Source organism: Megalopta genalis, chromosome 1, assembly GCF_051020955.1.
Source record: "Megalopta genalis isolate 19385.01 chromosome 1, iyMegGena1_principal, whole genome shotgun sequence".
Taxonomy (NCBI): Eukaryota; Metazoa; Arthropoda; class Insecta; order Hymenoptera; family Halictidae; genus Megalopta; species Megalopta genalis.
Window position 1 is genome coordinate 42,547,058 of NC_135013.1, and position 27,197 is coordinate 42,574,254.

The window sequence follows — 27,197 nt, forward strand, 5'->3', positions numbered from 1 at the left end:
CGTTGACGTCCATCTGTATTAGGAGTCCAATTGAAAAGTATCGGGTTACTTTTTCGGCAACACGCCCCGGGAATTGTCATTTCGCTTTTTCATCATCGTTTTTCAGCAGTGCGTGACTACGTCCCGGACACAGGTCGAATGACAGAGCAAAGGCCATTCGATACGCCAAAGATAACGCGCGATGCCATCGCTCTCCTCTAGTTCGCTAGGCTTTGCGACGCGCTCCGGAATTCGCGAGGTGAACACACCTAATTGTTGCGTCTTGTCCATTCACCAATCTCGGAATTGGAATCATGAGAATGTCTCAGTTTGCCGATAGAGAAATTACGCGTCTCGACTTGTCTTCGAACAATTGCAGCGTTGATTGCAAGAAGGGCCTTAGTATCGAATCCCAGCTTAGACTGTCACATTAGAGACAGTTATCCATTTCAAACGCCAGCTTATTGCTAAATATTCTAGTATGCCAAGTATTCTATACGGTAGAACATTGATTACCCGAACCTTCTATATTCGAATTGTTTATTATCCAAACAGATCATCCACAACCAACGTTGTTTATTGTTCCAATTAATGAAGATTTACTCTGGCACTGTAACTAAATAATTGTTCTATTATCCGCACATTCATGTCACTTTGTTTCCGATAATCGAGGTTTTACTGTACTTTACTTATTGATAAGCTGCTGATTTTATGGGAAAATTGCGTAAGTAAAGTACAGACCAATGAAAGAAGAAGAATTTAAGGATCTTATTACTACATTCTTCATGCAACAAAAAAAATTTCCAACACAAGATGTAAGAAATATAAGTGAAATAAAGATAAATTGTTTTTACTAATAATTTTACGGATATATAGGCAAAATAAAAATTGTCCAACTATACATTGAATAAAAATAAATTGTTTCTTTTAATTAATTTTATAAGGCTAAAACACAGTGAAACAGTATTATTAAATTTTTCATGTGTCTCCACAATTTCACATTTCAACTACCCCATTTTTGTCATAAATGCATAAAATCCGCACACAGTGTACTTGTTAGACTATTTCTAATCTATTGAAACTATTACAGGAAGAAATGCTTAACTCTTGTTCTTCATAATTAATGCAGACAATTTTGATATTGCATAAAAGTTCGCAGTATTCTATGTATTAGTTACCACAGAATCTTTGTCTTTCTACTTAGAAGCTGCATCATCGTCCCTTTTCCAGCCATCTACATCCGGGAGTAAAGTAATTCCAATTGCAAGGGCAATAAAAGTAACACTTTGTGCGTGAGATCGTTTTAATGCAAACACTGTATGAATGCAAATCAGTGAGTGAAAAAGGATGTACATGGATAAGTATGGGCGATGAAAATAAATCAATGTGAATCGTGTCAGACTCGTTACGAAGATTTCGAATATGATTTATTAAGTATAAATGTTGCTTACCTCTCTTAGGTCGAAATAAAGTTCTACTCTTCTACTATCAATATTTCAACATTAAATTAAATGTTGGCATTCATAAATATAAACTATCTGTCTCGTATGGGAATTTATTAGCGACGAACAAGTGTTAATCAACTAGCACTTGTAGTACGCTTCACAATGACTGTGAGAGAAACCGAGGTGCAAGAGGTTAACGAACTATATGAAAGATATAAAATTCATTAAATATTTCTAATACGTAATACGTTAAGCGCCATGTCTAACGATATAAATTTTAAAAAGTTATGTTCTTCTAAATAAATTTTAAATAATTTAGCGATCATAGAAGAATGTACCTAAATATTACTTGTGATAAAAAAATTTTTTATTGGTTTCACAGAAAGGCAGGCAAAACAGGCTTGGCGGTTAACGTTAATGTTACTTATGAAGTTCATTAAATATTTGTTATCATAACTGTTATCTTATTAGTTTCCTTTATCCTAAATTCAACACGTATTTCAAAAAGACTAAGAAGATGACAGAAGAAATTATAAAAATTCGTTCACACGAAATGATAGAATAAATTCCATAATTTAAGTGGACGTTATAATAAAAATGGCGGAAAATCTGAGTAAATTCAGTCTTGTCATTCTCGCGAAGCAAACACATGTCAGACACTTTTATTGCTCGGCAAGTATAGCATTAAAACATCGAGAGTCGTCGGTAAGTAATCCGTTAACAGGAAATGAAAGCTAAACGTTATAGCTTTCAGCTGTGCAAAATTTCGGGTCATACGGCTGTTCGAATTATATGTACGTATGAGTGTGCGGATGGTATCGTTCTAAGCACGTTTCGTTGTCGTTTACGACACCTGGGGTTAGTACGTCGTTAAACACGTAGAATTTTTATCTGTCCTTCATCTTGCGTTTGTCTTTTAAAACCGAAAAAAAACGGCTGGACGAGAGAAAGAGAGAGAGAAAGAGAGAGAGAGAGAGAGAGAGAGAGAGAGAGAGAGAGAGAGAGAGAGAGAGAGAGAATCTTCTACTTGCATAAACCGAATTTCGTTAAGATTTATAGGTGCTAAAAGATGGACAAGAGTAATGACTATAATAAACTTTTAATTTTTGTAATCAGACATTTACTCGCACTGAAATTCATTAGGTTTCATAGAATTTAAATGAATAAGAATTCTTCCTCAGGAGATCTGTAAGTAGATTTTTGTACGAAATTAAAATCGTCTGCGTTAAGTGAAAAAAAAACGTAAAAGCTTGAAAGAGAAGTTCATCATTTAAACAGAAGCCGGAGAAACTGCTGGATAATATTTAAAGAAAGAAAATATTAGGTATCGATTAAATCGTTCGCTGCCGGCCATACGTGGGCGTCTGTTTGTATAAATTTAATTGAAAATCTGAGAGATCGAAAGGAGAAATTTTCTGACTTTTTGTATTATTTAATAAACGTTTCTCGCGAGGAAATATATTATTATGAACTATATTTATGAAACTTATCTCTCTAGTACAAATTCTTCATCTTTACGCTAACTGCAAAAAGATTTTCTGAAATTTTATGTTATTTAACAAATGTTTCTTGCAAGAAAATATATTGTTATGAACTATATTTATGAAATTTATCTGTCTATTAAAAATGGATTTTTCATTTTTAAAGTCATTTATAAAAACATTTTCTCAAGTTTCATATTATTTAATAAGCGTTTGTTGTAAGTGAGAATATTACTGTAAACTTCATTCATAAAAACACATTCGTGACTATAATAAACTTTTAATTGTTGTTGTTACACGTTTACAGAAACCGATTTTAACTCTGCGATTTTGGTTTCGTTGACTAGATAGTAGTGATTTGACAGTTAACAAATTAAGAAACGGAAATAAAAAGAAAAAGGATTAAAAAAACAAAGTATGGAGGGGAAAGAGAAAGCTAAAGCGAATTGTACAGATTACAAAATGTTAGAAGGAGAGGAAAGGAAAGACGATATACGGGATGGAAAAAGAAGACAGATGAGAGAGGAAATAGATGTACAATTTTTTCGGAATGCACAGTTAGCCAGTCAGAATGGCAAGAGCGAGGTAGAGGAGGTAACAGAATTAGAAAGACACGGGAAGGAAATTATTGTAGACGAGATCGAGCGGATGGAAAAGCGAAAAGCTATGGGAAGTAAAATGAAATTAAAGATAGAGCGGATTTTCGTAGAAAACGATAAAATGGAAGGAGAGAGGGCCGCGGAGATAAAAAATTAATATAGAGGCGAAGCTAGAGAAAGATATATGAGAAAAAAAAGGTGAGCGTTGGACTTCATGAATAAAAGGCAAGTTCTGGTCAGGGGATGAAAAAAAAGGAGAAATCGTGCAGGCAAAGAACGAGAAAAATATGGAACGAGTACGGATAAAAAAGCTGCAGAATTTAATTCTAAACTTGAATTAAATTTTACGGTGATGATGAAGCGACGGCTTTTGATAAGTTTAATTTTATTTGAAGTTACACATAGTTTTAATTAATGTCAGCAGTTAACCCGAGGCGAACAAAATTGAATATACTAGAACGATTATCTTTTTATTTATAATTCTTTCAAATTATTGCAAAATGTAAGATGCAAAAAATAGAAGAATGAGTAGATTGAAGAAATGGATTGAAGAATAGCTTCTGTGCCGCACTCACTATTATTTTTACATTTTATTTGTCACGTAGATTTTTATGTTCAAGCTTATATCTATGTTTACAGTTGCTATTTTCGACGTTTAAAAAATTTTTAATTTATCTTCAAGCGTTTAAATGAATTAAATTAAAGCATTGTGGTTTTATATAATAACAGTATAATATATGTATATTAGTATATATATATACTAATATACATATATTATACTGTTATTATTATATATTATAGATTATATAATACATATATATATATATATATATATATATATATATTATAGATTATATAATACATATATATATATATATATATATATATATATATATATATATATATATATATATATATAAATATAACCTATAGTATATAATAATAACAGTATAATATATGTATATTATATATGTAATATATAAATATTATGCAAAGTAGCTGTATGCGTTAACAAATTCAGATAATGCTCTGCAAAACAATTGGTAACAATTGATAAAATTGTTCTACCTCGCACTGCAAGCGAGTAAAATTTTCTTTTGCGTAATAAATATTCTCGTTTACTGGAATAATATACTGGAACGAGGAATTTTTGGAAGAATATTACGTGACAGTGTTATCAAGAGTGCGGTTGAACGAACGAGACTGACACGAGAGAAATGGGAATGAGACTACGAGGGTGGGGGTGTCAAGGGCCAATGAGTAAGCACAATGAAAGGAGAGAGAAAATACGAATTACTATGGCAGCGAGAGAAAAACGGTTCCGAAAACAGAGTGAACAGAATGGTAGAAGAGTAACGCTCAGAGAAGCGATAATAGGACGGAAAAAGCGGAGAATGGCTGCAGTATAGAATGCCGGGAGGAGGTGATATTAGGATACTAAACGACCTGGAAAGGAAAGGGCGGATAGTCCAACAAAGTGTGCAGAGGAATGAAAAGAGAATGGAGAGAGACGTACAAAGAACTCTTAGAAATTAGGAAGGACAGGTGGGAAGAAAGGATAACAAGGAAACTAAATGAAGCGAAAGAGGAAGGACGAGCATGGGAATTTATATAGAGAGACAGAATGTTCATTTAAATGATCATTTCAGTAAAAAATTATTTGTTATTTGGAAGTTTAATTAAAATAATAATTTTGAAGTTCAATTTATTAATTTTTTATTTAAATGATCATTTAAATGAACATTTATATAAATAATGCTCTGATCTCCGACTCTCTCTCTTCTGTCTTTCTACATATATAGGGTGTTGTATTATATTAATTTCCGAAAAGGGGTGATTCCTGAGGCCATTTGAAGTAACTTTTTCCTTAGCGAAAATGCAGTCCGCGGCTTTGTTTACGTGTTACTAACGAAAACCGGTAACCAATGAGAGGCGAGATCAGCTGGCGCGAAACGACTGAGCCAATGAGCGCAACTGCGTGCTATCCGCTCGTTGGCTCGGCCATCTTGCATCAGTCGAGCTCGTACCTCATTGGTCACTGTTTTTCGTGAATAAGTTGCGGATTGCATTTTCGCTAAGGAAAAAGTTACTTTAAATGACCTCAGGAATCATTCCTTTCTGGGCGTTAACATAATTATGGGACACTCTATATAGAGAGACAGAAGAGAACCAGAGATGGACATCACTTAAATAAATGTTCATTTAAATGATCATTTAAATAAAAAATTAACAAACTAAACTTTAATTTTATTATTTTAATTAAATTTTCAAATAACAAATAATTTGTTTTTTTACTATCAAAAATATTGTGTAGTCCGCCGGATAATATATTACGACCTGGTAATGAGTATTCTGTCACAGATTTCTATAATAAGAATTTAGTATAAGTTGTACAAGTTAAGTGGAATGAAATGAATTAAAAAATAGGATGCGGAAATTGAAAGGCAAAGAAATATTTTACACAATCGTACGAAATAATGAGTAGTGAAGGTCACGGATTACTTGCAGAGTAGTAATAGTGTTTACTTCAATTACGAATGATTATCATTATTGTTTAGTTATGTAATCTACACGTACATGTACACGTCATTAGTTATGTAACCTAATGCAGTAATTATCCTTGCTGACGACGTAACGAATGAATACACGAAGAAAACAAAAGTAACGTTCATGGAGACGACACGTAGAATCAGGTTTGAGAAAAAGTTTGAGAAATTTTGGGAAACAAAAGATTCGACAAGAATCGTCGTTATAATCGAGGCTGTCAGCATTTACCTCAGAGATATGGAAAATTGCTTTAGTGAAAGGCTCGAAGGAATGTTGGTGGATGGTATTTCAACATCAAGGTATTCTCTCGAAAGCACAAAGTGCATTCGCCGTGAATAGATTTGTAACAAGGGTGCCTGGGATCTGCTATTTCTGAGATTAATATGGACAAATGAGATTTCCAGCTATTGGACAAATTATGATTATAAGCAGAGCCCAAGATTTACTAGAGAAGGAAAGCAGAAAGAAAATGTCGTTGACATGGCAAAGAAATTGTGTGAATGAATGAATTTCGGTGCTCTGGATTTGCGTTCTTTGAGGATAGCTGAATAAGTAGACGAATAGAGGAATGAGTGAAAAGTGCAGGACGGATAATAGGGATGATTTGGAGCTCAGAGTAGGCAAGTTGAACGGGGCCTTGAAGTGGGAGAAAATGTGACTTGACAGAATCATGTGAACGATAACGATGATACATGGAATGGTACTGTGCAGTCGGAGAGAAAGGAGCAGGTGCAGAGTGAGCATGAAAAGTTGGAGGATGATGCGGATGAAGAGACAAACGAGTGCGAGGCAAAGAAATCAGCTAAACGTGGAAAGGGTAACAAGATTTTAAGAAATTGAGTTGCGAGATGGGTGAACCAGTTTATTGAAGGAATGTACATAGGAGAAAATGAAAAAACGAGAATGATATGCTAGGAAAACTTTTCAAGCGGAAACGAAGGAGAGAAATTAGGGGAAAGAAAAATTATTGAGATATTCAAGGATGGCCAAAAAAATTAGATAAAATGTACAAGTACTGAAAAAAATATAATTAGTACATTACGGATCTTTATAAAAAATTTAACTTTCTACATCTGTTGCGAAAGATGGGACTATTTTAAAAGTTTTATTTCTTTAATAATTTTAGTAGGTTGAAAGTAGTATATCGACATTATTTCATGCTTTTTACCTTTTTACTATTTCAAATTACACGTACTCATTTATACTCAGTATGAAGATATATTTCTCTTTTTTAAATCTAGATCATTGACTTTAAACAAGAATTTCTTTTCAATTTTCAATATCAAAACATTCATTTTCATCGAATAAACTATATTTCCGAAATAAATATCCATAAATGGTTTGAAATAACACGGTAATACTTAAACTCCACCTAATTATAATCGATGTGTACTATATCACTAGACTGTGGATTTTTATGTAAAATAAAGGTTGCGTTCGACGATTGCAAGCTGTAGGAGCTTAACAAACATTTATTTTTCTTCCAGTAATTTTAATGAGTTGAATACAATGCAATAGTATCTTTAAATTCTATATATGTTTTCATAGTTAATTATGAACGACGTAGACAAAATATGAATGCAGTGAATCGATCGTTTCATTCGTTCAAATCAGTATTTTAAAGTTTCCAGATTTTGTGAAGATCAATTTTGCATCTAAAAATTCTGAAAAAATTCAGAATTTTGTGCCACATTAAATACAGGTTTTCAGATTTTTTTCATAATTTTTTGTTAAGTAGAATAGAAGAAATAGCGCATAATCTGCAAATCTGATTTCACCCTATAATTACGGTTGTGTTGGGGGTAAGGACTCGAAAATTCCCTGTGAGGATTTTTAATCAGTGGCATATACGGGAAAGTGGTTCTTCTTATCCAGCTATGCATTTCTATGAACTTGGCACGAAACCTTTAAAATGACGAATACCAGATTCTATATTTTGCAAGAAATGTGTTTAAAATATCACGAATCTCGAAATAAAAATTGTGCAATAGACTTTTTGCAATAGATTTTTTTCATAATTTTTTGTTGAGTAGAATAGAAGAAATAGCGTTTAATCTGCAAATCTGATTTCACCCTATAATTACGGTTGTGTTCGGGGTAAGGACTCGAAAATTCCCTGTGAGGATTTTTAATCAGTGGCATACGGAAAGTGGTTCTTCTTATCCGGCTATGCATTTTTATGAACTTGGCACAAAACCTTTAAAATGACGAATACCAGATTCTATATTTTGCAAGAAATGTGTTTAAAATATTACGAATCTCGAAATAAAAATTGTGCAATAATTGTGTTATTCCCAAAAGGCAATACGAAATAATTAATTTTACTCGAATTAGAAAATAATTACAGTTGCTTCAAATTGTCTAAAAGTGTTACGTGATCGCTTAAATCTCTCGAGAAAAAGGGTAAGACAAATGAAAACCAAGACGCAGGTGTGGAAATGCACTGATGTGAAATTAAGCTCGGACAGAAGAAGGTGTAGAATGTGCGAGAGAACCGTGTAAAAAGTTTGAAACATGTGATATTTAAATGAGAGAAGATAAATGGAGGAAAAAGGAAAGAAGTAGCGGTTGTTAGCGAAGAAATGGGAATAGAATGGGCGAGAAAACATTGGAGAAACGTGAAGAGAATAGTAAAAGGGAGAAAAGCAATGTAGGTTTTAGAGAAAATGGATATATAGGAAATATAGGATTAAAGGTGAGATGTGTGCAACCGACACAAAACGGAGAAAAAGGTATAACTGTGGAGAGAAGATACTCCTATAAAAAGAGCGATGTAACTATTACAATACACTGTTGGATAGGATTCAGATAACGTGTTTTTTCGTAGCTTTGTAAATATTTACACATAGACTTGAGCTCTCTCTTCTTATTGTTTCGTGTTTTAGACTTATTTCTCTGTAAGGAATTATTTTCTTAAGATTGTGCCAGGATTATAGGGACACATTGTATATTATGCAATTACAGTGGTGTGAATAATTATAGACACAAAGTAATTTTTATAGTTTTAGTGATATTTGAACATACACTTAACAAATTTTCTCTATATTACAAATAATAGAAAATAGAAATATAAAAATATAGTTTTTCTGGTTTATGTTTAAATATGAGTAAAAATGTCAAAGTTACTTTGAGCTTATAATGATTCACAGCACGGTAGGTGGCCTCCTTTATCCGAAATACCCTGTATATTAAAAAAAAATTATTAAAATATCATATTTGTATACTTCTGTATTAGAAATAATAGAAAATAGAAGTATACAAACACGATATATTTTGTTGAGTTTTCGTTCCTCGACATACATAAGTAATAATGTAAGAATTACTTTGAATCTATAATTATGCACGTCACCACATACCGCTCTGCGTCGTTCCAATTTTCGGTACCTGCTTTTGGGCAAAATCGGACTGTTTCAGGTGGATAAGAGATTTTGGATTCGGATCTGATTCCGTTTGGACTGAACGGTTCGGGTAACACCGATGATGCATTCGACTAAATTCGGTCACGTCCGCTGAAATCCGCCTGTTGCAGAACTTCACCGAGTTTCCGGATACTCGCTTGATTTGGATCCGGATATTTCGCAATGACGAACGATATTTGGGATTTAATCAGATTGTCGATGAAACGTACCAGCGGATTATGTCGGATGAATTCTAAATTCGGCGGACTGTGGCAAACTTTATGCCTAAGCTATTGAACATATAGGCTGTGGATCTTAATGCAGAATATTGTTTGCATTAATTGCAAGGAGCAGAAGTTATTATAAGTAGATACTCATTTATGCACTTGATCATTTTTGAACAATCGAAACAGTGTAACGTGGCCTTAATCCTTATAGTATTGCGAACAAGTAAAATCGAAGAAATAATAAAAGAACAAAGAATAAACTCAGTGAGTTTTGTTGTTACAATTTATCCAGGATATATATCCACGATATATTTAAAGCATATACATTATAGTTTTAGTATATACATAATATAATTTTAGTGTATATAGTATACTTTTAGCATATACAATCATTTTAAAAAATAAATAACTTTGTGCTTAAATTGTAAATATACGACTTAACTTCTTAATTTTCATTTGTGGTGAACGAACTGAAAAATGTTTCTGTGTAAATATCAAATGAGGATGCGAATTACATTTAATGTATCGTTCGCATTTTGTAAAATCGAAATTGGTTTTGTTAAAAAGTAAGTTGAATTCTTTTGCATGAAATACTATATATGTTATAAGTATAGTACATACACATGTACTATAGTGGTACATTGTAATCGTGGTTGATTTATTTATTCCATAGATATATTACATAGTTATTCTTTATACGTTTATACTTTCCTAGATATATCTACAATACATAGTTATTCTAGATAAAATTTCAATGGATAAAAAATAAATGTTTTTCAAATTTCAATGGATAAATAATAATTTCAACTCTATTCTTGTTGCTATTAATTCCATTTCTTTCTTTCTTTCTTTCTTTCTTTCTTTCCCTCTCTCTCTCTCTCTCTCTCTCTCTCTCTCTCTCTCTCTCTCTCTCTCTCTCTCGGAGTCTCGAGAAAGACTGATCGATCATTCAGCAATGTACCGAAGTTTCTGCTCTCTTTCTTCCTCTGTTACCTTCTATAAAAGTATTTTTCACGTTGCGATTCCCACGTTCTTCGGTTTTCCTGTTCCCTCTGTTCCTGGCGAGGTCCGCGATCGAACAGTCGATTTGTCTCTTAACTTAAACTTGCATCAAACAAGGCTTCCAATTTAACTCCACGAAAGATTGCGAAAGATTCGAACTTCCGACAAGACCATTTCGAAGCGACAATCGTTGATCTTGGTGGAATTTTGCACAGAATAAGAATGGTGTTCGGGCATTATAATTAAGCATGAAGGATTAACGAAAGAATTGAAGTAGTTCATAAATGTAAAAGGATGCAATTCGTCAAATAGTTTCTTCTCAGGATTTCAATGCTTTATAAAATATCATCGATATTAATCCTAGAAGTAACTATTAAACAATATTTAGTCTTAGAATATAGTCTTCTTAGAATTTCGCCTTAACAGTCTCGGTAACGTCTCATTTCTACCCTCTTAGTTTCGCGACGCTAATTAGTAATGAGCTGGCTTTCGAGGAATAATGACGAGGGAAACAGAACGAAAGCAAGTGAGCACTCACGTGTGTTTGAATACAAGAGGCATGCTCAGAGTAAGCTGTGGAGTTTAAATACTGCTTTCTGTTCTTTTGCCACATTGTCTTTCTCCATAAGTCATTTTTGCGAAATATTCTAAAGAAATGTTACAAGAATTATCGTCGAATTCGGCGTTAAACTGCGATGGATATAAAAATTCATCGAAGTATATTATAGACAAAAGTTTCGACATTAATTACTGGGTTGTATATTTTATCTGTTTATAACAAAGACACATATATAGGTACAATACAAAATTGTGAAGATATGTGAAAAATTTAAATAAACCGTTTCAATATTGTTGACTTAACAAAATGATTAACCCCTTGCACTATGGTATCAAGTCAAACTCGTCGTCGTTTAACTGTGTCATCTGAATTTTTGTTACATAAAAAAATGTATCAAACGAAATTAGTTTGGTATCAAGACAAGCGTGCCACGTAATAATTAATCTTTTGTTATTTCACTTCTTTATCAAGATATGATTTTGAATGACAAATAGTTTACAAGTATATTCAGGTGATATAGCATAATTTACTAACTATGAATGTTATTCGTATATTTTAAACCGAAACAAACATTTGTTTCCGGTGTTATCAAAATTTTGCAAGGAAAGTAAATGAAAATATGAAAGAAGCAAAAATTGTTTCGTTCTATCAGGGAAATTATGGACGAAGAAGTGCTAACCAGTGCAGAATCGTAGTGCATGGGGTTGAAAGAAAAAATCAATTATCATTTAATTTCTGTTTCTTACAATTGGCATAACAAATTTTTATTTTGCATAAGATCCCTAGTCTATTAATTACTCTTAATCTGCCTCGTTATAGAAAACAGTTTGAGAATAGTTAATTCATAAAACATTGACATTTCTTAGTGTTTTCATTAGGACAACGACGAAATCGAAAATGTGTATACAGAGTAGACCGCGCAACGTGATCAACTTAATTTATCCTATTACTAGTGATTGGATTTGAAGCATTTTGGTCTAAAATAACACAGTTTAAGGAGAGCTTTAAGATGCTTGCACCAAATTTTTTGTTAACCCTCTTTTTCCCGAAGTTGTCAAGATCGCCATCAGCTTTTTATAGGTTGACCTACAATCTTTTGGTACCCATCGTTTAGGGGACGCTGATACGAAATTAACAAGCATCATAACATATAGTTTTTTTTCAGAATCTACACAAAAAAATTGTACGTCTACCTATAAAGAAAACCTTGACAATTCGGGGAAAAAAGAGTTAAGAAAAAATTTGATACAATCAATTTAAAGCTCTCCTTAAACCGTGATATTTTAGCTCAGAAAGTTTCCAATCGAATCACTGGCAACGGAATGTTGCTCGGATCACGATGAGTGATCCTCCCTGCATAAGGAAGACTTCTCCTTTTTTTTTCGAATAGTCGTAGCGTTGAAAAAATGTAGCACATAAATATAAAGACGAGGACACAAGATCTAAATGGATGAGCTGTAGAATAGATCAAATAACACACCGCCGTGAATTAAACATCGGCGAGCCTCCAACAATAGTGGCATCAAATATACATTCCCTGCCAAGATCGCAGAATGCTTCAGCGCGAGAAGGAGCGGGAGCTGCTTGTTGACGCGGAGGAAATTTAAGCAGCAAAGAGTAGGAAATCGTTTACATCACAAATGCAACGCCAATACCCGATAGGACCCGGGGCTCCTTGATTTCTTATTCGCTCGATCCCCTTAAGAAAACTCTGACAACGAGAAATGTCTCCTCCACTAGACTTCGCGATAAAGGAGAATGACAGCAGCGGGACGTCGTGACGCATGATCTTTCGGTATTTTCTATGCCGCATACGTGGTGCCGGAACGTCTAGGACAACGTTCTCCCGAGCTCACGCTCTGTATTCGTCGTTCAAGTGATCGACAGCCTGAATCGCATTAAGACCGACCTAGTGAATGAGGGCGGTTATTATGAAACGGCATTAGCTGCTCAAGTGGTTTCTCTGTAGCGTGTTTCCTAAGCGGTTCAGACACGGTCTGTTCTCCGTGGATGCTTCATTCGTCGATTTATCGTCGGCTTATTCTGACGACAGCGGCTCACGGTGGTGAATTTGCCCGATAATTATTGCTTGTTCAGTCTATACACGTTAATACTTTTTTACTCGGTAATATATTTTGTATTATACATTTTATCGAATCAATTTTTTGTGACGACTATATAGCAAAAGTATTTTTTTTTTTAAATTATTAAAAGATGTCCTTTAACCGCTTTGGCAAAAATAGTGTTAAATAGAAATTATTAAAAGGTATCTTTTAACAGCTTCGGGGTAGAAATGGCATTATGTCAAGGTTAACCTTGATGGTTTGTGACGCTGTCTACGACAACGGCAATTTGATACTATACCGGACAATACCGTACCGCTTATTTTGTCCAATAACTCAGAAGAGAGGTAAATCCAACGAAAATTTGTTTGGTAATCTCCAAGGTTCACTTTGAAAAAATATGACTTCTTGATCTCGCTTGACAAACAATTGTTTCATTGACTAAAGGCAGAATATATGTATATAGAGTAGGCCACAAAAGTGCTCATACACCTTTTCATACACCTAAGGGATTTGAATTTTTTTCAGATGATAGCAGGACTAGTCTACCAGACGATGTGCAAAATGCTTTTTTCAAATTTTGCTATTGCTTGGAATGACAAACAAAATAAAAAAACTCTCGTATTTTAACTTTCTTATCCGAGCCCATAACGCAAATTTAAAAACTGCCTCTCATAGATCTCGGTAGCTTATATGCATGCTGAAAATGTCACTGAAATTAGTTGATGTTGTTATGAGTTATAACAAATTAAAGATGACAAAAATCGCAGTTTTATCACGATTTTGACCAAAAACTGGAAGAAATCTGCAGTTTTTTACATCTTTCAACGCTTGTAGCTCAACTCTGGGTTAACCAATTTGGATCAAATTTTCAACATACATGTAAGTTACTGAAGTTACTGGCTCAGATAAAAAAGTTATAAAACGAGAGTTTTTTTATCTTGTTTGTCATTCCAAGTAATAGCAAAATTTTAAAAAAGCATTTTGGTCATCGTCTGATAGACTAGTTCCGCTATCATCTGAAAAAAATTCAAGTTTCTTAGTCCAATTTTAAAAAAGTTATTGCGTTTCAAAAGGTGTACGAATACTTTTTTGGCCCACTGTAAATCTTGAATTCATATCTCTCATGGCTCTGAAACGTGGAATAAAGTAGTACAATCGGAATGTATTATTAATAGAGGACCTGTCAATTAAGATTACTCATCGTACATTAGCATTTGAAACCGGGAGACCAGGGCTAGAAGTTTCGGGGGAAAGTTGTTCCGATGGTAATATATTTCAAAAAAAAATAAAGAAGAATTGCGTTACGCTTTCAATTGTTTTGAAAGCGTGGACCGATCGTGCCACGCCATCAAACATTTTAGCAGCATCCGCAACGGCGAATTGTATAGTTTAGATAAGGCAGTAGTCACATAGCAGGAAAGTAAATATTTCGCAGTCACTATTCTTTTGTCTAATTCAATTATTTAATGTCAATATCGTCTACTGTTCTGTTCTTATATATCAAATAACATTTAAGTACATGTTGTAATAGCATTTATTAGAATATTTGAATATATAAATAAAATATTTGTATACATCGACACACATGTCAATTGGGACTAGTTGTTCCCGTGACCCGGAGCAAAAGCGTAACAACTTATCCCACCTCAAATGTACAAATAGTTCCTGCTGTGTTGCGATGCATATTCTAAATCACAGCTCAGCCACGAATGGATTTAATGTATGTTACACAAAAACTGGGCTCATATCAAATGTATAAAGAAAGTAAATGCTGTATCATATATTTGTCCGAACTGTGATTCTGACGAGTCGTTTGACGATATTTAATTTTTTTCGTTTAAAAGATTATTTCTCTTAGGTTAATCCGAAGTCAATAAACAAACTTTATTAATAAAATTGTGTTTCATTTCATCAGAGAATGAAATATCTCATTAGAAAGTAACATTTATTTCTTAGTAACAAGTTGCCCCAGAGCGTTAACAACTTGCCCCACGACGGGGTAAGAAGTTCTGTTTGAGTTAATCACAAAAAATGAGTTTCTATGAAAAACTTATTGCAATATATTAAATTTCAGTTGATAATCTTAAAGTAGAATAAATTTAATAATAAATTAGCTAGAAACGAAAAAAGTAACTGCATTATTTCTTAGTCAATTTTTATGTTTTCTCGAAATCGGAACTTCTAGGTCCGGTCTCCCCTACTCAGAAAGATACAGTAATTTGGACAATAGACAATTGTAAGTGGACAATTTGAGAAGAGAAGATACAATTATTCAAGCCTTGCGTTTCGTTTCTATAGTTGTTGACAATCGGCAACTATAAGAACAAGCCGCAGGGCTCGAATAATCGTATCTGCTCTTTCTAAATTGTCTATTTTTCTGCGCATTTTACGCACGAATTAGGCAGAAATTACTGTATTACGAATTAATGTCGAGAAGGTTCATATTTTAAAATGAACAAATTCCTCTTACCTAGTATAACTTCAAGGCGGTTGTACATTAAAAATATCGATTGAACATCGGGCTCTGTTCGTGTATAAATAAGATCCGTTGCGTTGAATTTGAAAGTATGAAACAAATTCGTTTGGCTCGTGTCGACAATTTCGGGTAAATTCACTACTGCGCGGTTGTGGAAGAGTCGGGATTAACGTTTTTCGTGACGAACGCAAAGTCAGCCAATCCTGGGGATAAAGGTGCGATACACCTTGGCTGTCTCCGAGCCTTCTAGAGTCGGAACACGCTCTTTCAACACGAAAAGATGGCGGAGCGAATCGATGCTGTGTAGAAGGAGCTTGAACTCCTTTCCTACGAATTTTACTCCGAAAAACTGACGTTGCTGCTAGACGAATTTCTCCCGTGAAATTCTCTTTGAGCTAGCGAATTTCTCTCAGAGCACTCAGGCAAGCTTCATTTAAAGTTAAGGCGAAAAAAGTGTCGTAAAACACGAGCCACTTTCCTTATCGACCAGGGGTAGCTGCCAGTTAGACGTGAGACAACGCGGCGCACGGCCGTGAATTCGATACACACTCCGCGACAAAAAGAGAGCACCACTTTAAGATTAACGTGACTTTTATTCATTTAACATTACAACCCCAAGGTTTCTTTTATACACGCTTGTAAAATACCGCTACGTACACACACGCGCGAATGAAATAGAATTCAATGTATATAGTGCGATATAATACATAATATAATATTATATAATATAATATTATAAATTTAATATATAATACAGTGCGACAAAATGATAGCACATGCGACTAAAAATGATGCATAGTTTCATACAGTCAAAGAGCTATTTGTTCGGGCAATGATCGGAAAGTTTTGTCCAATATTCCTATTGATCGGAAACTTTTTTCCATGTAACATTTTGTTTTTTCACTTGTGCGTCGTTGATAATAAATGGAAGTTTGTGTTTTGTTGTTGTTATTTACTTTATACTGAGTTCCCCTTAATTTTCGGATCCTTTAAGTTACGAAGAACAGTATTTTACACTCAAAAACAATCAATGTTTTTAGTAAATTTTGGACTAACGCGTCAGATCGGGGAAACTTCTTCTCAAAGGTTGTATAATGGGCGCTGCCTTTACGAGAAGAGCTGAATGTCTCCGGTAACCTAACCCCAGACCTTTTCGCGCTAGTCCTACTGGAACATTTACCTTATCCTGTGCTAGCAAATTGTGGCACAGATCTTTGAAGCGTTTAATTCTTCTGATCGACGAGCTGGCTCAATTCACAGTCGTTTCAATGTGCAGAGGATCGTTGTCTACTCAGTGTTTACAGAAACTCGATAAATGGGAGGAATTGATTTAACGAAACAAAGACCGAGAAGTTACGATTTATGGTATTAATTACTCTTTCGATTCTCTTGTATTTTATAAGCTTTAACAAAATATAATTTCTCGTATTAATTAATGCCAATTGTTTTGCAATCTTTATGTAATGAGATTTGAACATTGCTTGTATCGTGCTCCTAACAACAACCGTCGATCATATTATACAATCATTACATATAATATCATTCGATTCCACAGCGTATGACTCGTGATAAAAACATTTTTTTGTTAACAAGGAACGTGAATGTAACGACAAAGCCCGTTATGTGTCAAAAAAAGGTTAATGTAAACATGGATATATTTTTCCAAGCAATACTCTTCTTCTTTGCTAACACGTTTCGATTTCATAATGTAGTGAAAATGTCGTTAATATTTCGTGAAAGCGTCGTCAGATAAATTAGTTTAACAAATGTATTGAAATAGTATTCTATAGGAGTGCGAGTAGAGGCGGAATTATTGCAGTGTAACGAATGAAGTGTTTTTTACTATTCACGAAAAGATTCATTGTTTAGTTTATATTTTAACTCAAAATTACTTTTTCTCACATTTATGAAATGAATTATTAAAAATTTGTCCACCATGGAATTATAAAAATATATTGATTTCGATATCGAGTATCTCATTGATATACATTAAGAACACCCGGTGTATTCTAATCCTTCTATTCTAGTCCTTAATATTTTTAATTGTTATTTATTAAAAAAAAAATTAACTTTTATATTTGTATGTACAATACACATGATATGTGGTTCTTATATTATAATATATATGTTGAACATTTTTCGAATTGTATCTCTGTAATATTAACGAACGTCGTTTATGTAATTTTTCCACCAATATATTCAATTTCCAAGTAGATTTCTTTCTATTTTCTACTATACACAGTAGAGTAGAAAACTGAATAAAACACATCATTGTATACTGAATATTATATATATATATATTGCAACACTATACTCACTTTGAATCCTTTATACCATTCCTTTATAGTCGCTTCATCGTATCTCGTATGCGACTTTAAGAAATCCATATCCTCTTTGCTCAACTTGTCTTTGCTCCCAAAACAACCCATTTTGTAATCTGTAACAATAAGTTATATTTATATTATTACTTTCAATGATACATTTCTACGGTTTCTGTAAACTAATTTCTAACATAAAGTTTGTAGGAGGCTTGAATTTTTCTACAAATGTCTGCATAATGTACAACAATCGTAACACAATTATCATGTGCATTAAAAATATCATCATAGAAAATTATTCAAACTTATTATTTCACTTATCCTCTTGTATTTAATTTGTTTTTAATTTCAGTAGTATTTGTTTTTATTACGACGTTTAATTACAATCAATTCTCCAAAGGAATTATGAGTAATTCTGCTTAATCCTCAGCAGTATGCTCATGTGAATGATCCCAACCATATTTTATGTTCTAGTAAACGTTGAGTTTTCCATATTTTTATAATTTTATACATTAACTCAGAATAAAATACAATAAATCGTTTATCTAGAATTAGATTAACACATCTTTTTGCACTTTTTATTTGAAATCTATCATGACTTCAGTATACTAGTCATTTCTGTGAAAATCACCGTACCAGGTAAATGTTAAAATTACTGTCATATTTTATATGTCAGAGGAACTTCAGTGGCAAGTCTAAAAGATAATTGATTTTAAAAAATGTTGTGTACTTAAAAAAAGGGCGTATTAAACGAAAAGCAAAACGTTATTTGAAATAGTTCTATATATCCGAAAAGCGAAAATGCAATGAAGAATAATTTGTTACTACATTGAGGATCTTCAGGCAAAATACAAATTTTCTTCGTCAATTGCAATATGTAGAAGTCAGACACAAAGCTCATTCTTTCGTCAAATAATTTCAGTGAGTTGAAAACAGTGTGCAGATATTCGTAAATACTTTTTCTAATCTTACTACCATTTTAAATTGCACCTGCTCAATTTTATCGTGAATGCATAAAATCCACATTTTATTTGTTACTAGACTGCGGATTTTATGCACTTATGGCAAAAATGAATAGTTTCAATCGAAAATATCGGAGAGATTAAAAATAATAGTAATAAAATTATTAAAAACGAATGAACTTCTTGTTTAGCTTCTATTTCTTTGCAATTGACGTAGACAATTTTATTTTGCATAAAAATCCACACTCTATTTATTATCATACATTCTACCATAACGTGCAACGTCTTGATTTTCAATTTAATAGCGATTCAGCCGCCCCTAGAGCGTTTAAATGCAGTACCTTGTACAGTCTCCGGTACAAAGGATTTTTATGCATAAAGAATGTCTACGTAGGAAGTTGGAGAACTGGAGGTGCAACTACGCAGAATGTTATTTTACTCGTAAAAGTAAGTCGAGAAAGGAGGATCAAATTTTGTCGTTTGAAGCCTCCTTTTCGAGAAAATCAGGTTGGGAACTCTGTTGAGTATGCAAGTGTTCGAGTTTGCCAGAAGTAATACCGTGTGTCGCGAACAGACCCGCTGCTTGATTTCTATTCAATAGCGTGTGCAGTCGACGAATTTCCAAACTCGAATTTCTTGGAAACGACGCCAGAAAGTAGACATTATTATTCTTTTCTACGATTTACCTTCGCTCACAGAATTTCTTTACTGTTTTTGTGGTTGTATTGTTCTCCTATTTTACGGAATTTTATGCGGACTCACCGAGAATATTTTTGGTGAAAAATAAATTATTTCAATATAGTAATTATTTTTAAGTGTCTGCTGGTCTCACTTAGTGGCAGCTCTATTCGGTTACATGTTGTAAAAATTATTTTGTAAGAATGTTGAAACATTCTTTGAATGTTCATCTTATACATCGTGTGTCTAAACATTAGATTGAAATATAGCGAAAGGAACTTTTTTTAACCGAAAAGGGTTTTATTTCTTCTTGGTGTTTTCTTTGTTCAATATTAATTTAACATGTTATTTAAATTTGAAGACTTAATCTTGAGATATTTTATCCAAATATAATATTTTGTTAATAGTTCAATATTACGTAATATTTGGGTCTGGTTTACACCTCTTTGCTTTAAACAAATTGTCGTGGAGGATTCATAAAATTAAATCTTTCCTTTGATTATCATTTTTCGGATTATGTATATGTGAAGAGATCATCGCCATAAATAAATTGTTGTGAAACTTTCATAAAATCGAAATAACTTATTATTCAAAATCGCTTTATCTCAAACGAGATAAATGATTTCATACAGTTATTTTCTTACTTTCATTTCAAATAAATAATTTAATAATTTAATAATAATAATTTCTGTTGCTAAACATTTATTCAAGATTTTTAATCATTGGATTTAATCATTTAATAATTGGCCTTTGCAATCATTTTTGTGGACGTATATCGCATGGACAGGCACAGTTGAAAGTGTTATCTTTTGGAACATTTGGTGCTGTAGCAACAGGCAGATTAAAATGACTCGACAACTGTCAGGCGAGGGTTAAAACAAGCTCTAGAACTCTGAATGAGGATGTGGTTTTGTAATCGGTGAAGAGGAGGTGTAAGCTAAGCCTTAAGAGGCTGCGCGTAAGTGGGTGTGACAGTCGGAAGAAGATAAATAACGCAAATGAGAGAGAGAGTACACTTCTTTTCGCTCTTTGCATGAATCGCGACCGTCTATTGTGTTCATTAGCCGAAACAAGGGACCACGGCCGTATCCGAATTTACACTCGTTTGTATGTCAAAGTTTCGCTTAAAAGCCGCACGTCGTCAATGACGAGCTTGTGTTTGTCACAGTAACACGTTGAGTGCTGTGTCACCCATATATTGCTGACGAAATTACTTATCTAGATTTAAAAATGAATTTATTCGAGTATTGGATATTGGGATCTACAAAATACAAGAAGATTAAAAGTGCATTATAAATCTCAACTTCTTAATTTTTTAATTCATTGTATTACGTTCATTTTATATTGAGTTTTTTGTTTAGTTTGTAGTGTAAGTATTAAAATGGAGAACATCGTGCACAAATGAAGTTTCTGTTTAAGAATAATTTTTTATTACGAGATTAATTTGGTAGTCTTCGACACCAAAATCGAATAGAAAAGCTATTTTTAAATGCAGTAAACTGGGAAAATTCTGTTTAAAAAACTCATTGCAATAAACATTTAAAATATAAATAATAGAAATAATAGAAATAATAAAAATACAAGCTTAAAGATAGAACATCAGGATAACAGAAAATTTCTTTATGGACATGAACTTATGGCATGAATTTGTATATACTTTGCAAAATGCAAGAGAACGTACAAATTAACAAAGCCTAATAGCATTTTTATTTTCTTTTTGCAGCGCATAATCTACTAGCTGACAAAGAAAATTTTTGATAAAATAATTCTGATTTTGATAAAATAAGGTATGAAAATGGGAATTTGCATAAAGATTCGCAGTCTACTTATAATACTCCTATAATCTAAAATATGTAAATAAATTAAGTATAATGATATATTTCTCTATTTTACTTTAACTTTCGTAAAATCATTAATAAGGAACAGATTGTCATGTCTGTGTAAGTTCCTGTCAAATGACAGAGATGCAAACGTACGCGTTTGAATGGGCACCCATTCGCAGGAAGGGTAAAACAAGAAGTAATCGAAAGAGTGCCGAAAGCAAACGTATGACAGACATAAAGAGGACAGGTAAAAAGAAATGAAGGAAGAATACGTACAATAAAAGGAAGTTGCGCCGAAAGTGGAAGAAAAGGAAATTGAGGTTACCAGTAAATAGGTTGTAACAAAGGCGACAAGACTGCTGGAGGGGAGACAAGAACTCCCAAAGAGTAGGAGAAGATGTTGACAAAAAAAGTATGTTCCAGAGAGAATGCGAAAATATGAGGGGCTATATGCGTGCTAATTTTCAAGGTAATGAAACAACTGAAGAGGCGAGTGGAAAGGATAGAAGAAAAGATGAAAGAGAGCGTAACTGGATCCTGGAAAACTAGAACAGAAATGACAGATAAAGGGTAATGAACGAGAATTCGAGGATACTGGAAGAAGTATAGATAATAAGGGAAAAGAAACGCCCAAAAATGATGTAGTCGTAAAGAGAACTAAATGATGATTAAAAAAAAAATTTGAAATAGGACAATTGAGGAAATATGAGGATAGGAGTTGTTGAAAAAAAAGGAAGTTTTAACAACGAACAAAAATTAATCTATAGTTTACTTAGTACTAAGATACTAAGATATCGGTTTACATTTTCGTCGGTTCCGTCGGCGGGCAACGACGGTGATGTAAACTGTATATAATAGATACCGCGATACATCATCACCGGTACCATTAGATACACATCGTGCCCTGACTGTTTGGGAATCCCAGCGTCACGTATACAATGTGAAACGCGACAAATAAACGTCTCTGATTGGTGGATAAGACGAACCCAAGAAGGGTATAAAAGAAGCGTTTTTTCTTACCGGACTCTCAGTAGAGTTTGGTCGCTCGATCGTTTTCGCCCATATACCTTCTCTCAATAAAGGAATAAAATAAAGTCTTTTTAAGAAAAGAATTAGAATCATATTCATTTTCATTCCATAATCCCAACAGGAGTAAAATGGACAAACAAAATAAGGGTGGAGAAATGTGCAAACTCGAGCGATAGCGAGAAAGAAATTAAAAAAGATAACCCTCCAATGTGCAAATTGCAACTCAAGAAATTCCATCGATTTCATTATTACGTCCTGTCGAAAATTCCAAACGTTCACTTGGAAAGGAAGATGTCTCCAGTTCCATAAACTGTAGATTAAGTGGCTATTGTAACTGTGTGGTTGTTAATGATCCTCGGGTTGTGATACGATTTTATAAAATAAATGAAAGAAAAGAAGATTTGAGAGCACGAATTTTTTTCAAACGAAATACCAAGATCAAATGACAAAGATGGATGTAAAAAATTGAGCGAACAGAAAAGTTTACCAAATTTTCTCGGTTGCAAGCTTATCTTTGTTAGGAATTTGAAGTGTGAATAAAACGAGCAATTTAATGCAATGGTCGAATAACTTATATTTCGATATTAATAAAGTAATTATAATTAGTTTTAGAATACACATGCGTGATACAGGTATCGTTTCTATTGTAAAGTTGAAGAACTAAAAAGGAGTAAACCGAACTCAAGATAGAAAGAAAAGTGTGAGCATATATATAAATGCAAAAACTAAGGATAAACATAATTGTAATAATCTTCAATATTTTGTTCATGTGAACAATTAGAATTTAATTATAATCGTTATACATCAGTATGAATGACGTCGTTGTTAACAACGTTCGGTATGTTTAAATTGCAGATAGGTATACCGTTGTGTTGTAATCTTAGATGATGAAATAAGACGAAGCCCGAGAGTGTCAAATTACAGAAACAACGTTGTCTTCGTCAAGAATGATGGGGCTTCATTAACAATGAAATTTCCGAATCAGGTCGGAAGAAGCATAGTCATTAATAGATTGCAGATTTTATGGATTCGTGACAGAAGTGAATAGATACAATACAAAATTGTGAAGACATTATTAAAATTATTATGACTTATTAGAATAATTTCAAACAGAATCTGCTGCATGTACAATGATACTCATTTATTTCAAATCGAAACAAGATTCAATTCGTTTTTTGTAAGAATTTGGTTAAATTTAGTTTAATTTAGACAAAGAAGTTCTGATTAGTGTAGCTCTGAAAAAAATCGTAGGTTAATGATTGTACTTCCAACTTATTAGAATTATTAAAAGAGAAAAGACGTTTTTATTTAACTAATTTAGACGCGACAAATTTATATTGTATATCGTACAATTCGTACGATTTTTATGATATTATATGTTCGAATAAAAAAGTTTATCTAAATATTTGTAATAGAAACAATTTTTATAATTTCAGGAACCGCGAAAGAAACAGATCAGAAACCAGTCACTTTGACTGGTTTGGTAGCTGTAGTGTTAATACAAGATTTTGTGTTTCTATTTACGTATGTATTTTACGTGATTATCTTAAAAAATAATGATTTAGTGTCGCCGCATCGGTGACATCCGAGTGCAAAGGGTTACCTGTCTCATTAAATTTCCGAGTAAAAATGGTGAACGAGGAGAAGATCGGTCGTCCGCAACCACCTACATTAACAGTCAAACTCATCGTCAACGCACGCACGCGCGCATCTTCTGCAATTCACCAACATGAATGCGTACCACGCATTGTAATTATGAATTCTATTCGTGAGTATACACACCGCCATGTACACGCATGGTAGGATTATCTGGTTAACGGGTATTAAGTGTTGTGCTGCACGCATCGCGATTGTTCTGTCCGCGAGTGCTACTTCCACATTTTACGAATTAAGTACACGTAAATTAGAAACTGCAAACCGGGGGCTACGAATACATGACATTTAATCAAATGAAATTTCATTACATTTTCTGTGATGCATCCGCGCGAACAATTTGCCACCGCCTCCTCTAGCGTGTTTATTCGACCTATTTATTTTACTTATATCGGTTTCCAATATTTCGCTCGGAATCGATCAATATATCCGAAGGTGTGTATACCAAAGACATTATTTTTATTACATTAGAAAATTTGACGGTTACCAAAACAATGCAACACAGTCATAAAAAATTATGGCGAACATTTAAAATAAATACAATTTTCTAAAAAAAAAAAGAACGTCAGATTAGATAATTTGTGCACTTAATATTGGCATTTTCATGGGTTTAGCTTCCGTGATAGCCAGCTGCTCCATATTTCGAGTTTCTGCGACCTCGTAGTCATAGAACAATTTGACTAAATTCAAAGAAGGCTAATTTTTATATTTAGTCCGTCTGCTAGCTCATAAAATGCGAGCGTCGGCAGCTTACAAGTTAATTCGCGCGAGAGGTATACAACTACATATACAGAGAACAGCGCTACATGCTACGCAACTTAGGGTTAACAGTCGCGACGAAGCGTATAGAAATAGAATTATTTTGGACTTATTTCTTTGTTTGTGCGTACAGAATAGCTTTAAAATAACCCTACGTTAATATTAGCCGTAATTGTACTGTTGAATGCTAGAAAGGTCTCAGCATAAATACATAGGCCCTTTCCTAATAATATGCTTAATTAGAGCATAAGATGCAAAAACATCTTAACGCGAATTCGGTTGTTTTTCCGGAATTCATCGTAATCGATAACTCTTCGATTTTCTATGCGTAAGTATGGGAAGTTCTAGAATACGCGTTCACGATTTGCTAGATTCAATGCTTTCCTTGAGTTTGTTGCGTCATATTGCATTTGTCTCGCCATCCCGTCGACACAATTAACCCGAGAAAGATAACCTACGTCGCAGAGGCGCCTGCGAAGACTGTTGATTTTTGTTAATTTTTCATAGAGGTCTAGTGATTTAAGTTTAAAATTACTTAAAATATAAAAAAATATAATATAAATGCATTTTATTTTTACAATAATGCCAAACCTTTAAAATGACTAGATTAACTTAAATAAATATCCATTGTTAGTATAAAATTGACGCCTTAGAAAAGCATGCGCCTCTGAAGCGTATGGTTATCTTTTACGTACGTTGTCATATGGTTATCTTTCTAGGGTTAAAGCGTGTTACTAGAATCGTCTTATTATAGTATTTTTTAATTATTTGGTGAGCATGTAGTAAGTGCAATGGATACATTAAGTGAAAGTGATATAATAAAGGCGAGAAACATTCGATTAGATACATGGTAAAGAAACAGAAGAAAAAAGAAATCGTATGCAAGGTAGAAGCTATATTGGATATAAAAATAGAACAGTTTGTGGAAGAAACTTCAAGTTAACTAAATGTTCTTTTAAAAAATACCACGAACAATTTCCCAGAAGCATCCAGGAAAATAAATTTCAAAATTTACAAATAGTTCTTGCGTTCAACTGAAATTTCAGACGAGGACAATAATTAATATGTTTAAATACAGTAAAATTAACAATATATACTTTGTTTTACATGTACTTCCTACTGTAAGATATGCAAATTTTGACAAGAATTATAGCCGATAATCGCAAAAACAACTTAAATCTGTTTATGCATTTTCTGATATATTTGATAACTGTGACTATTTCAAATGACTGTATTAGAAAAGTTTGTTTGTTTTAATTACGTTATATAAAATCAATAAATAAACATCCCATTTGCCTTTTTTATGTTTTCAAAACTAAACTGGGTTAAATTGTTTTTGCACTCAATGCTTAAATTAAATTCTTCTTTTTATACATGCCTTGCTCTTGATTTTATTATTTTATTTTCAAAGTTAACAAAGTTGCAATATGTTTTAAAACTCCTTTAATGAATATTAATGAATACAGCGATGTATTAATGAATATTTATGTAATATTATAATTGATGAATATTTTAATGTTCGATTATAATAAAACAATGATGTAAATGTTGATAAAAGATAATAAATTAATTAATATATAATAATTGATATAATTAATAAATAAATCAACATCTCCATTTTCTTCTAAAGAAATAATTAAGTTTCTTGTTAATCAGACGACGGTGACTGAATATTTAAATTTCCCGTTGATGAGTATTTTCAATGATCCCGGTTCTACTGTATATCCTCATTAAGTGCCGCGGGATTTCGGACGATGAGATTCATTCGTATTATGCGTATAATCGGTATACGAATTATGCGTATAATCGCTATACATATTATGAATTGATTCCCTACCTCGTTAGAGAGTACAATAATCAGTGGTCTGCGAGTAAGCCCGAACCATATAATCGATCCCATAGTGAGTATACTGGCATACTTACGAAAAGTTAATTACATGAAATATGTATCAAACACGATTGCTACATTAATACATATATAATTTCTTACATGGAGGACCATATAAATTCGAAGGATTGATGTCAAGACAGGATAGAAGATCACTATGCTTCCGGACATAAATATAACCCGTTTCTAGAATTATCTAATTTCTTTTCATTCAACAGTATATAATAAATTAAACTATTTTTAGGTACATTTTTCATTTTTAATGAAATATGAATATAAATTTCAACACTGTCTTATATTTATATCAA

At 33.0% G+C, this 27,197-nt stretch overlaps 2 protein-coding genes across 7 annotated transcripts in view; both read right to left on the bottom strand.

Moving 5' to 3' along the window:
• The window catches only part of Nca (neurocalcin homolog), a 510,394-nt gene that overhangs the window by 82,050 nt on the left and 401,147 nt on the right, over positions 1-27,197 (bottom strand). The gene's annotated exons all lie outside the window — the stretch shown is intronic.
• The window catches only part of LOC117222608 (neuronal calcium sensor 2), a 414,719-nt gene that overhangs the window by 58,512 nt on the left and 329,010 nt on the right, over positions 1-27,197 (bottom strand). For all 6 annotated transcript variants that reach the window (XM_033474847.2, XM_076528200.1, XM_033474756.2 and 3 more), the window contains one exon: positions 18,098-18,216. In XM_033474847.2, coding sequence (XP_033330738.1) covers positions 18,098-18,208 — 111 coding nt within the window. In that variant the 5' untranslated portion in view covers positions 18,209-18,216. The remainder of the gene's footprint in view (positions 1-18,097; positions 18,217-27,197) is intronic.